The 25,000-nt window shown below is 44.4% G+C and overlaps 3 protein-coding genes across 4 annotated transcripts in view; 1 reads left to right on the top strand and 2 right to left on the bottom strand.

The window, feature by feature from the left end:
* The window catches only part of LOC308166461 (mannosyl-oligosaccharide 1,2-alpha-mannosidase IA), a 178,443-nt gene extending 176,355 nt beyond the window's left edge, over positions 1 to 2,088 (bottom strand). Inside the window, exon 1 of one of the 2 annotated variants that reach the window (XM_080540777.1) lies at positions 497 to 2,088. In XM_080540777.1, the coding sequence (XP_080396903.1) occupies positions 497 to 1,102 (606 nt within the window). In that variant the 5' untranslated portion in view covers positions 1,103 to 2,088. The remainder of the gene's footprint in view (positions 1 to 496) is intronic. The other variant, XM_080540778.1, reaches the window with a different exon arrangement.
* The window catches only part of LOC308166216 (death-associated protein kinase 2-like), a gene marked incomplete at its 3' end in the record, with an annotated part of 351,334 nt that overhangs the window by 158,049 nt on the left and 168,285 nt on the right, over positions 1 to 25,000 (top strand). The gene's annotated exons all lie outside the window — the stretch shown is intronic.
* The window catches only part of slc9a1a (solute carrier family 9 member A1a), a gene marked incomplete at its 3' end in the record, with an annotated part of 45,360 nt that continues 37,003 nt past the window's right edge, over positions 16,644 to 25,000 (bottom strand). Inside the window, exons 6-12 of the mRNA XM_080540084.1 lie at positions 24,897 to 24,986; positions 23,162 to 23,232; positions 22,170 to 22,346; positions 21,229 to 21,349; positions 20,067 to 20,168; positions 18,243 to 18,324; positions 16,644 to 16,945 (exon numbers count right to left, since the gene is read on the bottom strand). Of these exons, the coding sequence (XP_080396210.1) occupies positions 16,644 to 16,945; positions 18,243 to 18,324; positions 20,067 to 20,168; positions 21,229 to 21,349; positions 22,170 to 22,346; positions 23,162 to 23,232; positions 24,897 to 24,986 (945 nt within the window). The remainder of the gene's footprint in view (positions 16,946 to 18,242; positions 18,325 to 20,066; positions 20,169 to 21,228; positions 21,350 to 22,169; positions 22,347 to 23,161; positions 23,233 to 24,896; positions 24,987 to 25,000) is intronic.

Below are 25,000 nucleotides of genomic sequence, written 5' to 3'. Positions count from 1 at the left end.
ATCATATTATGTATTTAATCCATTAGGAATCAGCGTGGGTCCAAAAAGTTAAAAATAGTTTGTGTCTAAATCCTGGTTGTGTTTAATGATTGCCTAATGAAATAATTGGCTCACTTGTTGCTCAACACTAAACCAAACGTTTCTGAGATGCTTGGTGTGGCGAAGGCACCTGGAGTAGATAGTTAAGTCGAGCCTAACCATCAAAGGTCTACGAGGGCTGATTTCTACTAAAGTACCTACAGTATGGCATTATGAAATGTCAGCAACTGGCCACATCAAACTAATTAAACATGTGCAACGAAACATTGTGCGTAATAACGGATAGACCTTCCTCAGCTAGGCGCGTAATTACGCATTTATAACTGTCATTATGACAACTGTCCTTAGAGAATAAAGCCATGTGACATGAGGTCCCCAACTGTTGTGTAAGTAAATCCAGCCCACCCCTGCAGGCAGCCCACATGTAAGGTAATGTAACCCAGGTGAGACCACCTACCTCCTTGACTTTGTCCCGTCTCTGAAGGGTCTCCGGGTCACTGGGCTTGCCTCGCTCAGTCCCCAGGGGGGGCTTTAGAAGACATTGTTTAAACTTGGTGTAATCGTAGCCAGAAGCCGTGTTGGCGTTGGCCCCCTGGTTTGAGGTGGTCACTCTCTCATCCATGGAAGCCGAATCCGTTTTAGATCTGGACAGAGTCAGCAGGTCCTCTGGCGCTTTTCCTCCGGCGGTGAGTCTCTCCTCCGCCTTGGCCTCAGTGACGGGGGTCTTGGGGGTCTTGGGGGTCTTGCGGTTGACGGGTTTGAGCTTGGTGCTCGTCTCCCCCTTGGCCGAGGTGATGCCCCGCAGATGTTCCTGGTCCTTGGGAGCCTGTTTGAGGAGGTCTCTCTCTCTGGCGTCGTTCTCAGAGCCCACCGTGACCGGCGGCTGGGGGGTCTCTGACTTGGATAGAAAGATCCGTTTCAGACGGACAGAGTCGGGCAGGAAGAACAGAGCCCCGAAGCACAGAGTCACCAAACCCGACAGGAACAGCAGGAACACGAACTTCTGGGACAGGCGCAGACCCATGCCCGACGCCGACACCCCGGGCAGCTTACGGAAAACCATTGACACGTTTTCTTCTGAATCTCCTCAAGTTGAATATGAATATGAGTTATGAGATATGAGCCTGTGGTTGGATCAACTCCTCTCTGCTGAGATCTTCTCTGTGCGCCGTGTTGCATCAAAGTTAACACCCCCCTGTGACACACAGAGACCCCCCTGTGACACCAACACAGTCAACAGCTCTCCACAACTCTCCTTATCTCGCTAGCGATTGATTTAGCAAAGGTTACCTCTACAATTTAAGCAAGCACGTGTGCAATGACATCAATAACTTGCAGCTGTGAAGCTGTAATTATGCATAATTATGTTAGTCTGATAAAAAAAATCATAAACATCAGATCTAAAAAAAAACTGATTTCCATTTTCAGGAATTCACCATCATTGAGAACTCAACAGGATTTTAGATAGATAGATGGCACTGCGTTTGCAACAAAAAAACTGCCCTAAATCTAATATGCAGCCTAAAACAAGGCAATGGGCTGTTAGAATCCAGGGTGGAATGACACCGATTATATCTCGTATATACTTTTCGGATTGATCAGTAAATGATGTAAATGCATCCCTCGCATAGCAACAAGCACAAAGTTGATGTCCTCTGCATTAATCCTCCAGGGCGTGAAAATGATTTAAAAAGACATCAGAGGAGATGTGAACCAACGCAGAGCATCTCCACATCTCTATCTGCTGCGTTCATATCCATGCATGACGGAATCCCCCGGTACACCGGGATGTCACACGCAGCTCGAGCCACCGGGCTGGTCTCCTGGACGGTGGAAGCTGGAGGAACACGGAGAGTTATTCATGTCTTCATGTCGCCGTCCGTTATTATCAAACCTCTTCAGCCTCGTCCTCCTCTGGTAACGCAACACGCACCAGACTGCGAAGATGAACGGGTATCGTGTCCCATGCACGCGCGCCAAGTTGCTTTAGCCTAAACCAAATGTCTGTAAATGTAACTGTACGACCAACAACTGATTTACACCCTAAACCAGATCCAGTCGCCTACGATCCCATCATCACATCCCAACACACACGGTGCCTCTCTGTCTCTCCACCCGCCTCTCTCTGCCTCCTCCTCTGTGCGCCTCCTGTCGTTCCCTTATAGCCCGCTTGGGGCGCTGCTCACAGGCGCAGAGGAGACAGCAGGAGAATGAGCCTCTATAGGGGAAACAAACACTGTTGTAACACAGAGAGGGTCGCTCAGGCTCTGGATAGATAATGAATGAATGAATGAATGAATGAATGAATGAATGAATGAATGAATGAATGAATGAATGAATGAATGAATGGTCTTTATTGTCATTGATATAGTACAGGTACCAAACAACGAAATGTAGGAGGGGTGGCTCCCCTGGTGCTAGGAAAGAAAAACTAAAAAACAAGAAGGGAAAAGAGCTGGTTTACATAAATAAAGGCTATGTACACTATCCACTATACTATACTATACAAATAAAACACTGTGCTGTACTCTATGCTATGCTATACCTATTCTAACATTTCCTATCTCTGAACCTTATGTACCCTAGGGTTGTCATATTGCACATAGTGTTATTGCACATTCATTTAAAGTGTTGCAGTTTGCAGGTTTGAAATGTTCACAGTTGTGTTTCAGTATTACACCTGATTACAATCATCATAACCACGAAGGCATATCAGAACATGGTTAAGCCATATGAACACAAGCGGAGGGGAGACAGGGCCATCTCTCTCTCTCTGGGTCTCTGGGCGGTCTGTTGTATGTTACCATGATGAGACAAAGCAAAGCGACGTGGGTCTTTATTCCATCAGAAACTGCAGCAGTACCAGTCCAGATTATCTTAATCTGAGTCGACTCGTTATATTAACAGCATTCTGTTCAACACTGCATAGGGGTCAGCACAAGGTTGATTCTCAGATTTGGCTCAGCAGCCTACAATCATTTTTGTTTTTAGTGAAAGAGACCTCATAGTGTAATAGGTAGGTTTTATTATTTCAAATGGCAAAGGTTGCATTCTGTTTATTTGCCTGAGAAACATCTGGTATGTTGATTTAAATCTTTAAATTGACTATGCATCAACATATTGAAATGACTACAGCTTTCAGGCACTTTTAAACACCTGTCTCTCCACTGAATAAACTGGATGTTTTGGCGATTCCATATCACAACGGTGGTCTGATTCCATGACTCAATGAATGATCATGATGAAGACAGCGATACATATGGGATCATAATACGGATACATAAAGTGTGATGTCTCAGGGGTGATTGGGAACTGCGCGACAGAACACATAGCCCTAACCCTAACCCTTCACCCCACATAAGCCTAACCGTTTACTTTGAATAGTTTTAGTGCTAGAATAGAAAAGCATGGAGACTTCATGCCAAAAGTTTGGAAAGTCCTGCATTTGCATGAATGGATGATCAATTGGAGCCATGTTTGTAAACAAAACAAGATAGATGGTCCTAATTAATTCTGAGGTGCGTAGCCATTACGTAAAGAGCCTCGCACAGCACTATCAAACCAACTGTGTAAGGTAGGAGGGGGAGAGGGCAGAGCACAGACACTGGAGAAAGTACTGGAGAACTTAAATGCAAAGGTAACAGAAAATACAGTAGTGTGTGTGTGTCTGTCTCTCTCTCTCTCTCTCTCTCTCTCTCTCTCTCTCTCTCTCTCTCTCTCTCTCTCTCTCTCTCTCTCTCTCTCTCCCTCTCTCTCTCCCTCTCTCTCTCTCTCTCTCTCTCAGGTAAGTTGTGAAGTTGGCGTAGTTTGTATAGCATATTCAGGGGATTGTGATGATAGGTAATATTGAGCATAATGTGTAAGAGCAAGCCTGCATACAAAGGTCTTGGTCATTCTTAAAACAGGAAGTGTGTTGATAATAACCTGAGCATCCATGTGTGGGATTTATATAAAGAGTTACAGTATGTGTTTGTCAGTGTCAGTATCAACTGGCTAAAGTGCACTTTAATTTCGACCACAAAGCGAAGCTAGTCATGATTTCTGGTATAAGATCTTCAAGGACAGCATGAATATTTGGTAGCATGTGTAATTGTCTGTAAATAACAGACAGGCTCGATCTATTTAAGATCCTAAACTGTACTGGATGCTCTGCGTTGTATTGGGATTGTTTCCAGTGTGCTGACTACAGTATGGCAACGCATCCTCATGTCAGACACAATGCTTTATGAAATGGATGATGTCTGAAAATGCGGACTGCAAACCGTAGACCGTTATACAACTGCTCATCAACATACAGTAGCTTACACTAAAAAGGCTCAAAGGATGCTCATATGCAGTAAGATGAGATAAAGGTATTTTTGGAAACAATAACTAGATCTGGCAAGATAAAACTCATAAAATACTCTTAAGTAATTGGGTTATTGTGCTGTGAGCTGATATTTGTGTACATTTACACTCCATTTGACCCCAGAATCCCACTGTGAAACCATCTCCCTCTGTAGCTGGAATTGAATCAGACTTGCTGCTTGTAATCTGCAGGACGGGAAATGGAAGAGGAGACATTACGGTTAAATTAGCCGATGTTTCTCTTTCCTACGCCTTTCCATAGATACAACCCAGGATCCATACGTGGTTTATCCAATCAATAATCAGTAAATACATCCTACCATATATACATGTAGGAGTCACTGTTTATTCTCTAGCTGGTCCAAAGTGGGATGTACTGAACCATAAACACTTGTTTTGAGTTTGATATGTAGGCCTATTATCTTATTCAAACAATCACCGTTTATTTCCCACTGAATGTTATATTCATCATTCAAGACACAAATGAAAAAGTCCGTCTCTGTCTTCTGCTCATTCCAATACATCAAACAGAAGCAGTGATGTAGTGTCCTGTGCCAGGGTGTCGGGATTAATAACACCACCCTGCAGCTAGTTGTTTTTTAAAGCACCTCAGCAAAACATTTTGACTGTAATGTTATACAGGAGAATATATATATATATATATATATATATATATATATATATAATACTGAAGTCCCAATGGGTAGAGATGCCAGAACTGTCAGAGAGCAGAAGAAGAAGATGAGTAGACCAGTGTTTCTTAACCCAGGGACTAGCTATGGTTTCTTAACCCAGGGACCAGCTATGGTTTCTTTCCTCAGGGACAAGCAGGCCATCAGGTCTATCCTTCTTTAAAGATGACTAATATTAACACTAGCACTTGTGAATTTACTTGTACAAATGGACAGAGAGAGTAGCTTAATAATAATAATAATAATAATAATAATAATACATTAGACTTATATAGCGCTTTTCTAGACACTCAAAGACACTTTACAAACTGAAAAGACAGAGTAGTAGGCTTTTGATTGATTGATTGAAAACTTTATTAGAAGATTTGCAGAAGTAGGTACATGAAAGTACATATTACATACAAGGTCAACTAACAGGATAAAAACCCAAGAAAGCCACTGGCTTATTTCAATTGGGGTCCTTGATTGGCCTCAATTGGCTAATAATAAAAAGAAACAGAAGGTACATAGAAGAAAGTATAGGGGCCTAATGAAGGTAGTGCTGGGGACACATGGGAAGGGGAGGGGGAGAGGGTTAACTGGTGAAGGGGAGAGGGAGAGGGTTAACTGGTGAAGGGGAGGGGGAGATGGTTAACTGGTGAAGGGGAGGGGGAGAGGGTTAACTGGTGAAGGGGAGGGGGAGAGGGTTAACTGGTGAAGGGGAGGGGGAGAGGGTTAACTGGTGAAGGGGAGGGGGAGATGGTTAACTGGTGAAGGGGAGAGGGAGAGGGTTAACTGGTGAAGGGGAGGGGGAGATGGTTAACTGGTGAAGGGGAGGGGGAGAGGGTTAACTGGTGAAGGGGAGGGGGAGAGGGTTAACTGGTGAAGGGGAGGGGGAGAGGGTTAACTGGTGAAGGGGAGGGGGAGAGGGTTAACTGGTGAAGGGGAGAGGGAGAGGGTTAACTGGTGAAGGGGAGGGGGAGAGGGTTAACTGGTGAAGGGGAGGGGGAGAGGGTTAACTGGTGAATGGGAGGGGGAGAGGGTTAACTGGTGAAGGGGAGGGGGAGAGGGTTAACTGGTGAAGGGGAGCTTGAACAGTACAAGAGTAGCTGATAGAAGTCAATACTGATCAAGGTACAATTAGAGAAACCATAAAAATATACCCATATTTAATTGCAGGGCTTATTTATTATTTAAAACATTATTTTGAGAAGAACATTAAAGCAATAACTTAAGTTTCTTATTGCCTAAACGCATCAATTAACCATAGGGCCAGGACCAACATTAATCAGATGGAATTTGAAACTGTAAACCCGGTTCTTTCTCTAACAAAACGAATATGAATATACGAATTAAATATCTGTATGTGATATCTAGTCAGTTTATTCAGTATGACAACATAATACTGTGAAATATCTCATCTGTATCGGCTCTATATAAGCTTGTTCTGGGATACCAGGGTCAGATTGTGTATCAATCGCCAGTCAAAGTATTGGTGGTAACTATGGTTACACAGTGCCATCATCTGTAACTATGGTTACACAGTGCCATCATCTGTAACTATGGTTACACAGTGCCATCATCTGGTCGCTCGTGCTCATGACACCCGTTGAACAGCAGGTGGTCCCAGGTGAACGTGCACACGCAGCACTGATGCTCGTCACAGACGCCAGATGCCAGTTGAACCTTTTATTGGGCTTTTTACTCGCAATTACTATGAATTAATTGCAACGTGGTATAGAGAGAAGAAATACATACCTGTATACTCACACTGAGGCACTGAGATGGAATGACTGAAGGAATTTGCTACACAAAGACTGTACTTACTGTAATGCACTACAGCCCTCTAGTGGAGAACAATGTCAATAAACCGACAAGAGAGCTTCACATGAAAGTCCATGTAAGCCATGAAATTAGAACATGTTATTATGTTGTATGACTCCTTGCTTCCACACGTCCTCTGTCCTCATGTCCTTCTCTAAACTCATCTGAGAGTGAAAAGAGAGGACATGAGGAATCAAGAAAATACCTTTGAGATGAACATGATGGAAGGTAGAAGAGACTCCAAGAGTCAAACATATTATTCCACCTAATATTTATACTACTCTCAACATTAAAAAAAACATCAAGAGAAAATGGAGTATTCAAGCACATAGAGCACATTTATCTCACCCCACCGTGTTACGTAACGTGTTTGTTGTCTTCAGAGGAGAGCCGGTGAGCAGCAGATGAGTCACAGCGGTTTAGCTGCTGTAGAAGAGGAATAAATAAACAAATAGTTTGACTGAGCCAAAAATGTGTTGCTGCTCTTCTCGAGACCTCTCATGCATATTTCACTCTCCCCATGTGGGTCGGCTGCACCAGGGAACGCCATGTGGATGTTGGCAGGGCAGCTAACTCATCCTGTCAAAAACAAATACAGCAAATACAAAAACATCAAATCAAAGTAAGTGAAGCATCAGATATACCTTCCTACAGTAAAGTCCAGCAGATTAACTACACCTGACAGTGCCAGCTTAGCTCACATATATACACATAATATGATATATACACTCACAGAACACTTGTTTGTACACCTTCTCATTCATTCAGGTGGTGTAGTGGTGTGGGGAATGTTTTCTTGGCACACCTTCAGCTCGTTAATACCAATCAATCATCACTTGAATGCCACAGCCTAGTTGAGTATTGTTGCGAACCATGGGCATCCCTTCATGGCCACAATGTACCCATCTTCTAATGGCTGCTTCCAGCATGATACTGTAACATGTCACAAAGCAAAAGTTGTCTCAAACTGGTTTCATGAACATGACAATGAGTTCAGTGTTCTTCAGTGGCCTTCCCAGTCACCGGAGCTGAATCCAATAGAACACCTTTGGGATGTGGTAGAATGAGAGATTCACAGCTTGAAAGTGCACCTGAGAAATCAGCAATTGCGTGATGCTTCACCGTAGGACACCTCTGTTGCTGTTGGAACTAAGTTGTTTGACATCACTTTAGTCCCCTGTGTTCCTTTCAGATGGCAACGTTTGTTGGCAAGTTCAAGACTGAAAGTAATGTCTGGATGCAACATTGAAGTCGTATAATAATGCTTTTCAATTAATCAACAGAAGGCAATTTCCTTGTGCAGCCAGGAGTTACAAAATATTAAACGTCCATGAATACACTAAGATAATACACATCACACAAACATACACATTTTACCAAAACTATGGACCCTTCAACTCTCTTCAACAGTCAGACGTTTCTGTGTGCATCTCAGTAGTTACAACATGTCATGTCAGGTTTATTTGTCTGTGTGTGTGTGTGTGTGTGTGTGTGTGTGTGTGTGTGTGTGTGAGTATGTGTGTGTGTGTCTGTGTGTGTGTGTGTGTGAGTATGTGTGTGTGTGTGTCTGTGTGTGTGTGTGTGTGTGTGTGTGTGTGTGAGTATGTGTGTGTGTGTGTGTCTGTGTGTGTGTGTGTGTGAGTATGTGTGTGTGTGTGTCTGTGTGTGTGTGTGTGTGTGTGTGTGTGTGTCTGTGTGTGTGTGTGTGTGTGTGAGTATGTGTGTGTGTGTGTCTGTGTGTGTGTGTGTGTGTGTGTATTGCAGGTGGTCTGAGGGGGACATCCATCGTAGACTGTGTGGTCACGCTGTATATCATGGGATTGATGGAGGAATACAACGATGCCAAGGAATCAGTAGAGCTTACCTTACACCTGACCCAGGTACGTCTAAATCCTCCATCTCATAATCAGAATGGAATCATTACATTATTGTCACATGTCATGTGAATATTTGTGTCTGATCTGCCCAGCATGGGCCTTGATAGCAGTCTAGTAGCTTATGTCCCAGTCAACAGAGCTGGACAGAGCCTGATAACTCTGTGCTGCTTTGTTGAACGCTCACCAACAGAGACAGAGCAAACACTGCCTTCCTTCCCCAGGGCACGCCTCGTGATGTTGCAAAGCAAATAATGTTTGAGTGATGCTCAAGCATGTTAAGCATAATACCAACAGCATTATTATACCATAATATGATGGGTGGCCTGTTGCCGGTTTGTGGTTTGTCCCTCCTCGGACCACTGTCAGTAGGTACTCACCTCTCCTGACCGGGAGCACCCCACAAGCCTTGCCGTTGCAGAGATGTTCTGACCCAGTCGTCTGGCCAGAACAATTTGGCCCATGGTCAAAGTCGCTCAGGTCTTTACTCCCCTGCCCATTTCTCCGGCATCCGACACATCGACTTAAAGAACTGACTGTTCACTTGCTGCCTAACACAGTATATCCCACCCCTTGACAGGTGCCATGGTAACAAGATAATCAATGTTATTCCCTTCACCTGTCAGTGGTCATAATGTGTTGGCTCATCGGTGTGTTTACCAAGTGAACCGACGTCGAGGTTTTCCACTGTTCTTGTGTTCATGCAAACAATCACTGCATTCTTGATCTGAAAGGTCCTTCTGAAAGGTCCTGCTCAATGTACGTTTCCCAGATCCTTCTGACGTTCAGACGTTTGGACGTCAACATTAGAGATGAACTACTAGCTTTGAGGGAACTCACCCAGAACTCTCATTATGACCAATCTCTAATTATAATGATGTGATCTCTGTCTGGCTTCCACAGGCTCCTTCTTCCAGATGAACATCCGTCATGTTGGCTCTGTATCACCTGGTGGGAGAGGAGACGCGTGATTGACTGACGCCGCTGAGTGGATTTATGGCTGTGCTTTCAGGGGCATATTTCATATTAAGTAAGTAGCCTTGAGAAGAGATGGTTCTCAAGCCAGCCTAACAGCCCTTAGGGGGCAGGAGCCTATCTCCTGTTTCCGTAGCGTGAAGCAGCTTGATGTACAAGTACACCCCCCTGGACATGACGCCGGTATGTCGCAGGGTCTTACCCCCCAATCCAACCCTTAATGCTGTGTGCCAAGCAGGGACCATTGTTATAGTCTTCTGTACGACTCGGCCAGGGATCGAACTCACAGCCTCCCAATCTCAGGGCAGACAATCTAACCGCAAGGTCACTGAGCTGGTAAAATATATTTCATATTGCATAGGTGTAAATGTTTGCCTCTGTTACATCTGGCCCCTCCTTTCTTGTAACCTTCTAGATCTTTAAGAAGAATGTGGTGGATTTGGGGGACAGGCTCTTACCTGCAGTCAACACAGACTGGAGTTTCACGTGGCACTGTCGACATCGAGCAGGTGAGGCAGCCCAAGCCATAGTAATACCCTGGTATGTCATGCCATGGTATGTCAGTTATATTGTCACACACAGGGGCTGGCTAGTCTCATTACTTATCCAAGACAATATTGGCGACCACAGCCTAACAGTTGGCAACCACGGGGTATCAAATGGCACCTAGTGGTGCCTATTTTAATGACTCCCAAAATAAACAAACGAGTAAGTCATAAGGGATTGTGCCTGTTTCAGTCACAGGAGTAACAACTACGACTGGACGCCAATGGGAAGCAGTGGCCTTGCGGAGTATGAGTCCTTACACCTGGAGTTTGTCCACTGGTCTATCTGAGGTAGGTAAGGCTTAGATTAGATTCAACCTTTCTGCCATTGCACAGAGTACAACGGTACAGAGTACAACGGAATTTACTTTTTGCTCTAGGCACAGGGTCAGCCATAGTCAGTGCCCTTGGAAGCATTAGGGGTTAAGTGCCTTGCTCAAGGGCACAACGGCAGCGGTAAGCCCTCCAGTCACCAGCTCGCATGCAGCACCCTCCTGAGGCCGGGATCGAACCAGTGACTTTCCGATTGCTAGCTGGCCTCTCTAACCTGGGGCGGCTGTGGCGCAGGAGGTAGAGCCGGCGTCTAATGATCGCAAGGTTGGCAGATCGGCGGTTCAAGTTGGACAAGACACTTAACCCAAAATTGCTCCCAATGAGCGAGCCGGCACCTTGCATGGTAGCTTGCCGCCTTTGGTGTGTGAATGTGTGTGTGAATGAGAGGCCGTTGTAAAGCACTTTGGAATAAAGCGCTATATAAAAGTCAGTCCATTTACCATTTCTAGGCTACTGTAATCTAAGGTAATCAAAAGGCAGTATTCTACGGTGTTTGTCAGTTTTTGATGCTCTTTCTATTGGTCCAGTGCCAAGTTTGACGCCTTGATCCACCAGACCTCTCTTCCAGGCTCGGCGCCAGAACCAACACGTTGGGTGGGCAGGCACACCGACGGGTCGGGGGGTGGAGATCAATAGCACCAAATCAATAGATCAACAGCACCAAATCGATAGACGTGCCAGTAAATACAAATATAGGAGTAAACATTCAAACACACGACCGGAATATCAACAATTCTGAAAGAAAAAAATGTCTTAACTTTTGATCGGTTGGGCAAGGCGCCCGTTTGAGCCCACCCCTGCCCATAGCTACCGTTGTTACGGTCGTGCTCTTATGGTACAGCACTGCCCCCTCTGCTCAGACAGAGAATAGCATGTTGAATAACATGAAACAACGACCACAACCCTTCAGTAGCTGTAGGAGATCTGCACACACAGGCCTAGTCACATCACAGGCCTGTAGATCTGCACACACAGGCCGACTCCAGCCAACTTGTTTTTTATTGAAGGAACAACAAAAATGGAATAGCAGAAACACGTCTTTTTTATAAATTAAAACTTTAATTTGGTATGTCGTCGTTTCATTTAACATTACTCCATGTTAGTCAAAATACAAGGGAATGCTGAAGCTAGGCTAATCAACAATACAGTGCACACTTTTTCCATAGTGTCATTTTTCATATACTTTAATTTATACAGTAACATCATTATAGATTTGTATAACATCTGTTTCATATATTTATATTCATTTGTATATAAAATAAAAATATTTTATTGCAAATCACTGAAGAACAATTAGCAGACAACTCAACTAGTGAAAAAACACATAAAACAATGTTACTTGTGAATGGCTTGAGTGGCAATACAATCACCATGCCACAGACTCATCTGTAGTAGAGCCAGGGCGTTCTCATGAAGCTAAGACAATCTCTAAACACTCCTTGTACGGTCAAGCCAAATACGCCGGCTTCCCTGCTCCCAATTCACACCTGACAGACGTCACCATAGACTACTCCCCCTGCAATGTGTCACTCAGTAGCCGTGCCAAGCTGTTATGCCTAAAAAACACTTTTTTATTTATTGCTGTTTCTATAACATTAGTGTTTGAGTTAAAGGTATCACTTTGTTAAAGTGCTTTATTATCATAGTGCGGCAAATGTTACAGCTTCAGAGAAGTGGGGTTAGGAAACCGTGAGGAAGGTGAGAAGAGGGAAAGGGATGAAAGGGATGTGACCAGATGTCCTCTGGGTGACGTAGGTAGGGACACACCTCCTTGTGTCTCTGATGATGGTGATCCTGCCATAAACGCTTATATAGGCTATACAGGTTAGAAAGTGTACATAGATTGTTTTTGCTGTGTTAACTGCTTTAAAGTATGATTGTTACGTCCATATTACATATCCAAATGTGATCTTTCAACATGCACTTTCAGGAGTGGTATGTATCAATTTTAGCTGAGTTATTATTGATTTATTTTCTTCCCTTTTTAAGATGAGCAGATTGTCTATGGACAGGCAGGAGAAGGTCTACTGCAGTACAGAGACACTACAGACACAGACTGGACCACAGACACAGACTGAAGCACAGACACAGACTGAAGCACAGACACAGACTGGGTGACAACTAACTTTGGGTGTTTTGGTTTGTACCGCCTCTCTGATTTGGTTCCTGTGAGGTAAGTGTGAGATTCAGAAACCATAAAGCACATGGAACCCATGTAAAGCATGTGAAACAATATAAAGCACATCAATCAAATAAAGCACATGAATCGTATAAAGCACATGAACCAATGTAAAGCATATTATACTGTAGAGCGCAGACAGAGACACATGCCTAGACATATGCCTATGACCAAGCTTGATTCTGTCAAATGCATCCTGTGGTCTTTGTGATTCTGTATCATACTTTCAAAGAGGCCAGAGGTTATGGTTATAATATAATAATGAATAATGAATTACTAGAAAATAACATTCAGCGTGGACCCTTTTGATTGAGTGACCATTTAAACAAACACAAACATTAATTCGCATTTGAATGAGCAAACTAGACATTTAAGCCACTTAAACGTAAACCTGTTCTGCTTTGAGCTGGCGGACATTTCCCAGCAAGCAAATGTGAAAGGAAGGCTGCTGCAGCGTGACGTGAGGCATAACGTTGTCAAACATCAATAAATAATATTGGTTGATATTTTGGATTTCTGCACGGGGGACGGTAACCCAAAGGTAGACGTTTAACTTTAGTCATCGGCTGATTGGCTGATGGATGACGTGTGGGAAATACGCTTGTTTTGATTGTAGTATTTTGTACTGGACACCTCCATGTTAGGTCTGTGTTTGTGATAGACGATTGGAGGGACACCTCCATGTTAGGTCTGTGTTTGTGATAGACGATTGGAGGGACACCTCCATGTTAGGTCTGTGTTTGTGATAGACGATTGGAGGGACACCTCCATGTTAGGTCTTTGTTTGTGATAGACGATTGGAGGGACACCTCCATGTTAGGTCTGTGTTTGTGATAGACGATTGGAGGGACACCTACATGTTAGGTCTGTGTTTGTGATAGACGATTGGAGGGACACCTACATGTTAGGCCTGTGTTTGTGATAGACGATTGCGCTCGTGTTACAAGTATATCCTGTCCAGTGGGAGACACTGATGGGCTGGTAAATGGTGGTCAAGTCAGAACCTGCAGAAATGTTAAAGTAATTCTCTCTCTCTCTCTCTGAACACGACCAAACTGTACAAAGCTTCCAGGCAGAGATCAGTCAAGTCTACAACCATCTGGGATGCAGATGGCCTCGTCCCCGGCTTCTCTTCCAGCTGAGCACAGCCATCCATCAGAAGCTCTGTGACATTTTAGAGTTTAATGTGTTTTTTTGCCAGGGAAGTGAGAAGCTTTATCTATTTCACCTTCACTTTGCTACGCTTAGATATAAGAGACCTGGAGCATGACAGGGGTGACATTCTCTACCCTCCTCCTTTAGTTTTTTTTCTCTCGCACGCACACGCACACGCACACGCACACGCACACGCACACGCACACACACACACACACACACACACCCTCCAAACCATAACCACAGTAACCCCTGATGGGCACTGAGAAGAAAGGAAGGACAGCCAAAAAGAGTAAACAAACACACCAATGTCTTCCCTCCCTCCCTCCATTCCCCTCATCCCTCCCTCCATTCCTCTCATCCCTCCCTCCATTCCTCTCATCCCTCCCTCCATTCCCCTCATCCCTCCCTCCATTCCTCTCATCCCTCCCTCCATTCTCTCCTGCCAATAGGGTTGCACTGTAGGCGGGCTGAGAGTCTGCTATCCAATTGCCTTACTGCACTTTACCACGAAGCACACACGACATGGTAGGGTGTTCCCTTGAGATGCTTGTTTGACAATTAACAATGATCATCACATCCGACAGTACGACAGAGCTCTCTACTCCTATTGATCCAAAGGCTTTGTGTATAAAAGACAAGCGCTGCTCTGTATATCATACACATACAGTATACACTACCATATACCGCACAGTGCAGGTGTTCCTAGTCTTACAGTATTGTATAAAACCCTAGTCTACATTGTGTGTGCATGCAGATTACAGTAGATGTTTCAGTCTTGGGATGTTCAACTGTATATATTACAGGATCAGTAACTATCTTAATGCCCATGTCAGTTGTCCCATGTCAGTTGTCCCATGTCAGTTGTGGACTTTAACATCAGCTGAGGATAGTTCACCGTGTTGTTTAACATGAATACATTACAGGACTTACAAGTCTTTCAATTAAAGGGAATCGTGAAATAGGTTATAATCAATGACAGTAGCATACTGCATAGAATTGCTTGTTTGTCATGCTAGCCTATATGCATGGCTTTTGATGTGGTAAAGTGTGTATCCATAAACTGTTTTCGGCAAGGTCCCTCATATCTTACACAGAGCTGCTCTAGGACAGCTTTTGGAAACCTGGCGTTCCAGACAGAACAGGTGAAACACCAATGGTAAAACAATGTACGTATCAAACTAACATGGTCTTCTTCAATGTTAAAACAATATAATAATACTCATCATCAATACATTATAACTAAAATATGGTGTTGCTTTGTGAATTGTTGAAAGTCAAAATAGTGGAAATACCACCGCTCATCCGCGACCAGACTTTGCTGAGGTGCTGGAACTGAAGAGTATCAACAGAGTGCAAAATAACAGCATCCGCACACTCAAACACTGTGCAAGAAGTTTATTGCGAGCTTTAGGTCATAGACCTTCTTCAGGCATAAACTTTTTATGGCTGAAGAAGGTCTATGACCGAAAACTCGCTATAAACTACGTTTTTTTGCACAGGGTTTGAGTGTGCGGATGCTGTTATTTTGCGCTGAATTGTGAATGTAGAATACAGAGAGAATGGGGCTTAGGGTTAACTAGGGGGGGGGGGGACCCAGGAAATGGTTGAGAAATGGTCCATCACAGTGTCCATACGTTTTCTTAAAGGGAATTCAGAACGTAGTGAAATGATAAAACATCTACATAAGACACATAACATAACATGGGCTTTGAAGACAAATAAAATCTCTTTGTGTTACATCAGAATCCCCCTCCTATAAAGTGATGCGCGTAAACTCGTACCTCAGCAACACTGCAGAGTTTGTAAGTTAGGTTCCTAGGGACAGGAGATGCTCTAGGTTAGAATGGCGAGTTTGCATTCGAGTCCACACTTGACACATTCCTCAGGCTCCATAGGCGAGGTTGTAGAGACAGAGATCCTTAAAGGTTTGCACAGTAAACGCATACATCCAGATTTACGTACATCCTGCGTACCTCGCTGAGTACACTCAGTCTGAGTACACTCAGAAAACCCCACACAGCAACTGACCAGTAGAGGACCACAGATCGAACGTGTTATATTAACCCTGAAAAAAAAAAAAAATGCAGTTTACGATTTTCATTTTGTGATAACATGGATCAATGGAACGTTTTTTTTTCTTCTCCATGTGCCTGGCGCAAAATAAGGCAAACTTTTCAAGTTTGAGTATGTTGAAACCAACAAAACATAAACGATGAAAACACCGAAACAAAAACAAAACACTTTTGAAAACATCCATAGACCATCGTTGGTGATTAAAACAGTCCAAACCTTTGGTAATGCATAGTATTATAGTATTGTTTCCCCTGTCTCATGGGCTATTTCCCCTGAACCCACGACTACCCTATTAGCAGCGACTGCTTTCCTATCAATCACACACAAAACAAAATCGGATGACAACAATAGAAAACAGATGGCTACTCAGCACTCTCCCCTTCCCTCTTTTGTTTTGGTTCAGAGTATTTTACAGTACGCTCTTTTTTAACTGTTTTGGCTTGCTCGGTTCCTCAATCAAAGGGATAGTAGTGGACTTGTATGGGGAGGAAGGAAGGGGCGGCTTTTGAGTGGGTGGAGTGGGTGGACTATTCCCCTTTACCGCCCCACGCACAGGGGGAGGAGTTTGCGGAGTATCCAGGCCCCTCCCTCCCTGGCCCAGCCCAGGGTGAAGGGCTGGGGGGGTCTAGGGTAGAAAAGGTTCATCCTCTTCCTCGTCGGCGCTGGGGCCTGGGTCGCTCAGGCACCTTACCAGACGCTGGGGGTCCTTCCCTCCTCCCTCTGCCTCAGTCTTGTCCTCTTTCTTCCCGGCCGAGGGCGGCTTCATCATCAGACCCCGGTCCTCCTCCTCCTGGCCCTCCGGCTGCTTGCCCCGCTTGTGGAACTCGTCCACCAGGTTGACGGAGTCTGGGGACTGGGGCGAGGCCAGGTCCACCTGGATGGTGGGCACGCTGTCAGAGGGCTTGGTGTTGTAGTAGGCCTGGGGGTCTGCGTAGGCCAAGCAACGAGAAGGTCACAGAACAGCAGGTTACTTTCACTGGACGTGTCTCAACTTCCTGGACAAGCCGGAATCTGAGCCCACATCAGCCCACATCAAACACACATGTACTAACATACAGAACAGTGTTGTTAGTATATGTATATATGTTAGTATAATAACGTACAGAATAGTGTGGGGAAACGACACCACAAGATATTTACACAACATGATGACACGTCACAAATACAAACCACAAATGGACGACTACTAGTGACACGCTGCCGCAGTATTCCTATAAACCTAAATATGTGATTATATTTATGTGTGATTATATTTATGTGTGATTATATTTACTAATCACATAAGACAGTGTGTTGTACACCATGCACCAGACTATACTGCGCCCACAGATGTTATCAAGCAGGTGATACGCAGAGTTGGGGTCAGTAAGACTGCAGTTCAGGAAGTGATTTGAATTTACAATTCAAAAATATCAAAACGTTTTAAAAAGTCGACTAAGCTTTTCATGTTCAGTTTATTGAGAAATTATTGAATTGCGATTTGAAATTCGCTTCCTGAGTTGACTGAATTTAAATCCAACTGACTCCAACCCTGGTAGTAAGACATGCATGTTACGTCCATCGCCGTGGTGATTGGTCACCATGGTCACCATAACGCCCAGCACCTCTCTACCCTCCTCCTCTCTACCTACCTGGACTCACTCTGGCCACGCTCTGAGCAGGATTGTAATCACTGCCTAAAATAAAACCACACGCAGCACTGTTTACATGTTTACATGTTTACCTGCCATCTTACACACGCAACACTGTTTACATGTTTACATGTTTACCTGTTTACCTGCCATCTTACACACGCAACACTGTTTACATGTTTACCTGCCATCTGACACATGCAAACATATTTCCCATTACAGTGGAAATATCTCAAAACAGTGTAATATTGTAATACATATAATAAAGTCGTTTGTAGTACATATAATTGTACCTATAACTGAAGCATCTTTGAGTGTCTAGAAAAGCGCTATATAAGTCTAATGTATTATTATTATTATTATTATTATTATTATTATTATTATTATTATTATTATAATAAAGTGCATAATGTCAGTAAAAAAAATAACACATTGTTGGGCCATTACCAACATTACCCAAAACATAAGCTGTAAACAAAGCTTTTCCGAACTGAACATATCTGTTGCCAATGGAGACCACCACTGGCATGGATGGGCCTCCTGCCTCATCTACCTCACAGCCAGGTCATGGACAGCGGCCAGGATGGACTCACCTGACGACAGTCGGGCTCTGCACATGGTGGGGGAGTCTGGAGGAGCGTTAGGGACCGTCAGGTAGTTACTCATCTCCGACATCTAGCAAAGTCAAAGGTCAAAGGTCAAAAGGTCAAAGTCAGCTTTATTGTCAATCCAATACATGTACAGACATACAGACATACAGACATACAGTCATACAGACAGACAGACATACATACAGACATACAGACATACAGAGATACAGAGATACAGACATACAGACAGACATACAGACAAAGGTCAAAAGGTCAAAGTCAAATCAGCTTTATTGTCAATCCAATATATGTACAGACACACAGACACACAGACACACTGACATACAGACACGCAGACACGCAGACACACAGACACACAGACACACAGACATACAGACACGCAGACACACAGACACACAGACACACAGACACACAGACGTACAGACATACAGACATACAGACATACAGACATACAGACATACAGACATACAGACACACAGACATGTACAGACACACAGACATACAGAGGGCTGACATTGCGTTTCCCTCTCTGTGCAGAGAGAAGCACAAGTGACAGTGACACTTTCACATTACTGGATGGAAACATTGCAAACTATATAGATAGTAATATGTCATTAATATGTAATTAGCTTATAACGAGTATGTTAGTATGAGAGCTAGAATGGTAAGTACCACATTGGTGTAATGTGTTGTACTTACTAGCCAACGATAATGCCGCTATTAGGCTCCATAGGTTATTACACAACCATAGGCCTATGTGATGTAAAGTTAATTTAAACTCTCTAAACAAACACTTAATCAGTCATTTGCCAATGATATGTTCTATTTATCTACATTTCCAAGTCTATAGTGGCCTCTTGAAAGTCTAATCTAATATCAGTCCATTTCCATTATATCATTAGGAGTTAATTAAGTGGCGGTCAGGCTATAAATCATGTCCTAATTAGTGTCGAGCAAATTCACTAAGTGGAGAAAGATGACAAATGATCCTCTTATCCTCTGTTGCATCACACAGACATCCCAACCAAACCAGAATAACGCTGCGTTCAAGTGCAACTCTGAAATAGGAAACTCCCAACATTTCTCACCAGAAACCCTGTGGTTACTTTGAAGCAGTGTTCATGTTGTCAGGCTTTTCAGTCACTTAGTCTTTGGTGTTTAGATGAAGATGCTCACCAGTTCTAGTCACACCAAGTCACCTCCATGTTTCTTAGTTCCAGTCCAGTTCCAGTTGATGAAAACTGAAAACATTCCAGTGCAGTTTCAGTCCACAAAAACCCCAAAACATTTTAGTCGAGCCGTAGTCAGCGACGAAAACTTGACTAAAATGTTTTGGCGTTTTTGTGGACTGAGACTGCACTGGAATGTTTTCAGTTTTCATCAACTGGAACTGGACTGGAACTAAGACAAATCGAGGTGACTTGGTGTGACTAGAACTGGTGTGCATCTTCATCTAAACACCAAAGACTAAGTGACTAAAAAGCCAGACAACATGAACTCTGCTTTGAGGTCGGAAGGGTTTCCCACTCTTTTCCAGCTTTCTTTTCGGAATCAACCGAGACTTCTTATTAATGAATAATCTCATCGAAATGTTCAGAGCTTTCCTGGGGAGCATCTGAACGCACCGTAGCCCCTATATTCTGTCTGCATGTCTGCCTGGGGGGTGTATGTCTGCCTGGGGGTTAGGGTTAGGGTTAGGGGGGTTGTATGTCTGCCTGGGGGTTAGGGTTAGGGTTAGGGTTAGGGGGGGTGTATGTCTGCCTGGGGGTTAGGGTTAGGGTTAGGGTTAGGGTCTGGCTGTCTTACCCTCTTCTCCAGCTCGACCATCCGCTGCTTCTTCAGGACGAAGTTGTTCCAGCCGTCCTCGTAGGGGTCGGCCACCAGGGTGTGTCTGTTATAGGACCGCAGCTGAGGAGAGATAACCAGAGTGTGTCTGTTATAACCAGAGTGTGTCTGTTATAACCAGAGTGTGTCTGTTATAACCAGAGTGTGTCTGTTATAACCAGGGTGTGTCTGTTATAGGAGCGCAGCTGGGAGGGAGATAAAGGACACATGGTGATAACATAATGATAATTATATAATAACCTGTGTGTGATAATTATCATTTAGGACCCCCTCGAAAACCCCATATCTCGGTGGTTATCTCGGGGTTATTCCTAATAAATCGATTTCTATAGATAATAACATGCCATTTAGCTGACGCCTTTATCCAAAGTGACTTACATTGCAGTGAGTGCATACATGTTTCAGTATAGATGGTCCCAGTGGGAATCTAACCCACAACCTAAGGGTTGTTAGCACCGTGCTCCACCAACTGAGCCACAGAGGAGCACATGGTCGAAGGCTTTGACACACGTGGGGTTTATGACTGCTTCGACACCCTATCATGTGACAACCTGACATATTATGGGATGAGTGACAAAGCCAGTGATGTACAAGCTGTATGTAACTGCAGCTGGTGAAAGGGGGAACAAGTCGGAAACCGAATAAATGTTCAGACTTTTATTCTGAAAAATGTTAAGAAATGTCAAAGTTGCTGAAAGTCAATGACACACTCACTCGTCAACGAACACAGCTTGTTTTGTGAGCCTGCTAACAATGTGAAGTAGTGTTCTAGTTAACTAGGTAGTAGTGGAGATTACTCACCGAATCCAATTGCAATATTTTGGCTTAACTAGCGAGTGTGTCATTGATTTTCGAAAACGTTGAAATGTATAAAAAAATATCAGAATAAAGGTCAGAACATTCTGAATAAAGGTCAGAACATCTGATTGGTTGCCGACTTGTTCCTGGTTTCACCAGCTGCCGTCACATATTCCATCTACGCTGGGAGCTGAAGGTCAGCGCTGTTCTCCTGTCATGTACTTTTATTAGGGTCTTGTCTAAGATGATCCTTGGGCCTTGTCTAAGATGATCCTAGGGCCTTGTCTAAGATGATCCTAGGGCCTGGTCTTAGGGAGCTGCTCACCCTCTGGCGCGTCTTCTGCAGGTTGCCCCTCAGGATCTTCCTGATCTCCTCCTCGCGGCCCTTGGACAGCTGAGGCAGCCCCCGCTCAGGCCTGGCAAGAGGCTTCTTAGGCTGGATGTTCCTGGGAGGGGGGGGGAGGGGGGCGGGGAGGGGAGGGGGGGTGAGAAACCACTTACTGGAAAGCCTTGTTCTATATATTATGTTATCGGCCATTTCTGCTTTATTGCGATAGAGACCGTAGAGATTTGACAGGAAGGATGGGTGAGACAGAGGACGGATGACATGCAGGATATGATACGGCATACGCCTACGCCACTTACACACACACACACACACACACACACACACACACACACACACACCCCCCACTTACTGGAAAGCCTTGTCAGCAGATAGATGGAACCAAACCCACCCATTGTTTTTGCCATAACCATATAATAACATATCTTAAGCAGATATCCGTATCTAGATACTTATATAATGTACACTTAGAAATGCGCTTATCTGCATATAGCAACATATCATAAGTAGATATCCTTATCTAGATACCTACAGTATATCATATATGCAGATAAGCGCATTGACTATTATTTTTGTCTTGTGGTTATGTGTGTGTACATTGTCCATTGTGATAGTCATGATGTGTAATATGTGTATGTGTTTGATGTATTTGACACTGACGCTGTATTGAGCTTTTCCATCTGTACCGACAACAAATTCCACCGACCTTGGTCGTGTGGTCATTAAACCATTCATTCATATATACTGTACACTTGCCCCGGAGGTAAATAGATCAAGTCAAAGCGGCCTGGGGACAAAAACAACAAGATCCAGAGACACCAAAGCCTTACTACCTTTCTACTAAGGTGTCCCTGGATCTTGTTGTTATTGTGTAAGAGGGCTAAAGAGAGGGGGGGGGGGGTAGTTAGGAAGACACTCACTGCATGGAGACCGTGGAGGGCACAGCGGCGGGCAGCTTGATGCCCCCTCCGCTCTCCACCATCTCGATGGCCTGCTTCATCTCCATCTTGTGGTAGAAGGCGATGAGCTGCGGCTCCTTGGAGCGCTCGCCTGCTATCAGACACTTCTTTATGTACTTCTTGTTGAAGCGGTTCAGCCTGCAGGACAGAGAGACGGACAGAGAGAGAAAGTCAGTAACCTTAAATGAATGAATGAATGGTCTTTATTTTCATTAATACAGTACAGGTACCATACAACGACATTTAGGAGGGGGGGCTCCCCTGGTGCTAGGAAAAAGACTAAAAACACGAGGGCCAAGGATAAAACAAAAAAGGCAAAAGAGCTGGTTTACATAAATAAAGGCTATGTACACTATCTACTATACTATACTACTATACTATACAATAAAACACTGTGCTGTACTCTATGCTATGCTATAAATATCCTAACTTTTCCTATATCTGAACCTTATGTACCCGAGGGTTGTCATATTGCCCATAGTATTGTTGCACATTCATCTAAAGTGTCGCAGTTTGCAGGTTTGAAATGTTCACAGTTGTATTTCAATATTGCACTTATGTTTACAATCTAGTAGCTGCCATCAAGTTGTCTAGACTGTCCAGGGCCCAGAACCTAGGTCTTTGCTGTGTTCAGGGCCTGAATGGCCCTGGGGTAGAAGCTGAGCTTCAGTCTGTTTGTCAGCCCCTTCTACAGCACATCAAACACAGCCTCGTTAAAGTGAATGTGTCTCCGGTGTCTCACAGAGAATCACAACTACAGCTGCCAGCGCCGTAAGGGGATTACAGTTGTACCTAGTGCTTGGCATGTGACGACATGGTGACAGAAGTAAACGCTGTATAGAATAACAAACGGTTTCAACAGACGGTTTCTTTACAGTACTTTGTGATCACCCTTATTTAGCATCAGTTCGGCTTTCTTAATGTTTATTTTTATTTTTATTTCAAGGACATACTTATCCTTCCAGTGGTGGTGTCCGTAGTGGCCACAGATGTCCTCAATGCCGGTCAGGAGGTGGTCCAGGAACTAGAGAGAGACAAACAACAAGGCAGAGGCGTAGACTAGAGAACTTTGTCTACGTAAACCAACAGGAGGCACTTTGCAGCATAAATTTGAAATGGCTTTATAATATGAAACACTGTCACTCTTATCTATCTATAGTCTATAGAAAGTATTAAATCATGTCCATAACATGATCAGTGTCTGTGAAGGCAGATGGGAAATGCAGATGCTGTCCAATCTGTTGCCAGGCGATATGCTTGTCCCTGTGTGTTGATTATTAGAGCAATGACTGTCTCACCAGCTCTGCGGTGACAGTTTGACATATGACGTTGCTATGGGAACAGACCGGTTTTGTCACGCCATCGATTTGCACCACACATACACCACACATACACCATACACCATACGCCTCTTTAACGAGAGCGGGTCACCACACATACACCATACGCCTCTTTAACGAGAGCGGTCACCATACACACACCATAGGCCTCTTTAACGAGAGCGGTCACCATACATACACCATACGCTTCTTTAACGAGAGCGGCGTGGTCGTAGTGAAGTGACATCGACGAGACAAAGTTGTTCCTGAGTCCGTCTGAGAAGAAGAAGTTTGTCTTTTCCTTTTTACACTTTCAACCACCTGCAGCCTGATGTGACCCTCCATCCAGCATCCTGCCACCCAGTGAGTAACTAACCCTAACCCTAACCCCATACCCCCAGGAACACTAAACAAGGATGGTCGGTTTCCAGCCTGTGAACGTGAGACTCTGGTAGTACACACTGACTCTGGTAGTACACACTGACTCTGGTAGCAGCTCTGTTGACGTTAATCACATGAAGCCCTAATGGAGCCTGGTCCTCCTGCAGAGGCAGTGAGTCATCAGTGCACCACAGAGCCCCGCACAGAGACAGCGAGTGTCTGACGAACGTCATTATCTCAGTATTGTTAGGAACAGGAAATGGGTGGGGGGGGCATGAACCCTGCTGGTCAGTCAGTGGTCACTCAAGGGTAGAGAGAGAAGAGGGGGGGGGGGGTTCTGGCAACCTGTGTTAGATGGAGGAGCTGAGAAGGACAGCGGGCGGGGCAACAGGAGGTGGTGGAAGGAGGCAGGAGGACTGAGGGTCTGTTTGGACTGAGGGTCTGTTTCTGTTTGGAGGGGAGATGAAGGGAACGTGTCCCGTCGGCTTCATGTTGAGACGCTAGCGAAGCAAAGTGGAACTGGACGAACATATCAATAAGCACAACAACATGACGGTCTCACAAACAGCCAGTAGGGGGAGGCAGCGAGCAATGTTTGACACACCAAATAATGCAACGACACAGTCGTTCTGGGAAGCTCAAGATAATGCTCCAGTGAACAGGAAGAACTATCTCACTCAGTGATATAAATTGACGATTAGTAACTAAATATCCACTTCTACAAAAATGTGAATAGGCTATAGGATCATTTGAGTTGAGCACTTAGTTTTAGCCACGAACTGCAGCTCAGAAACGCCCCCTTCATTCATTCGTGCAGTGGAACACAAGCATGTCAGGAAACAAGTGGCTCATGTGTGCTATCAGCCTATCATTCCACATTAAGGGAATGAATAGGACTCTGTGTGTCTCGTGGTCTGGCTGGCGAGGAGGGGGGGTGGTGGCCATGAGAGGGGTCATGAGAGGGGTCAGGCCAGGGGTCAAAGGTTACCTGGGTATGGATCTCCTCGTTGATGGAGCGTTTGTGCTCCTGCTTCTTCTTCACAGCCAGCAGGTCCACTAGAGGTCTGATGGTCATGCCCTGTGGGGGAGGGA

This window comes from Nansenia antarctica, assembly GCF_963989245.1.
Source record: "Nansenia antarctica genome assembly, chromosome: 10".
Classification (NCBI taxonomy): Eukaryota; Metazoa; Chordata; class Actinopteri; order Argentiniformes; family Microstomatidae; genus Nansenia; species Nansenia antarctica.
This window is presented reverse-complemented; position numbering and strand designations above follow the sequence as displayed.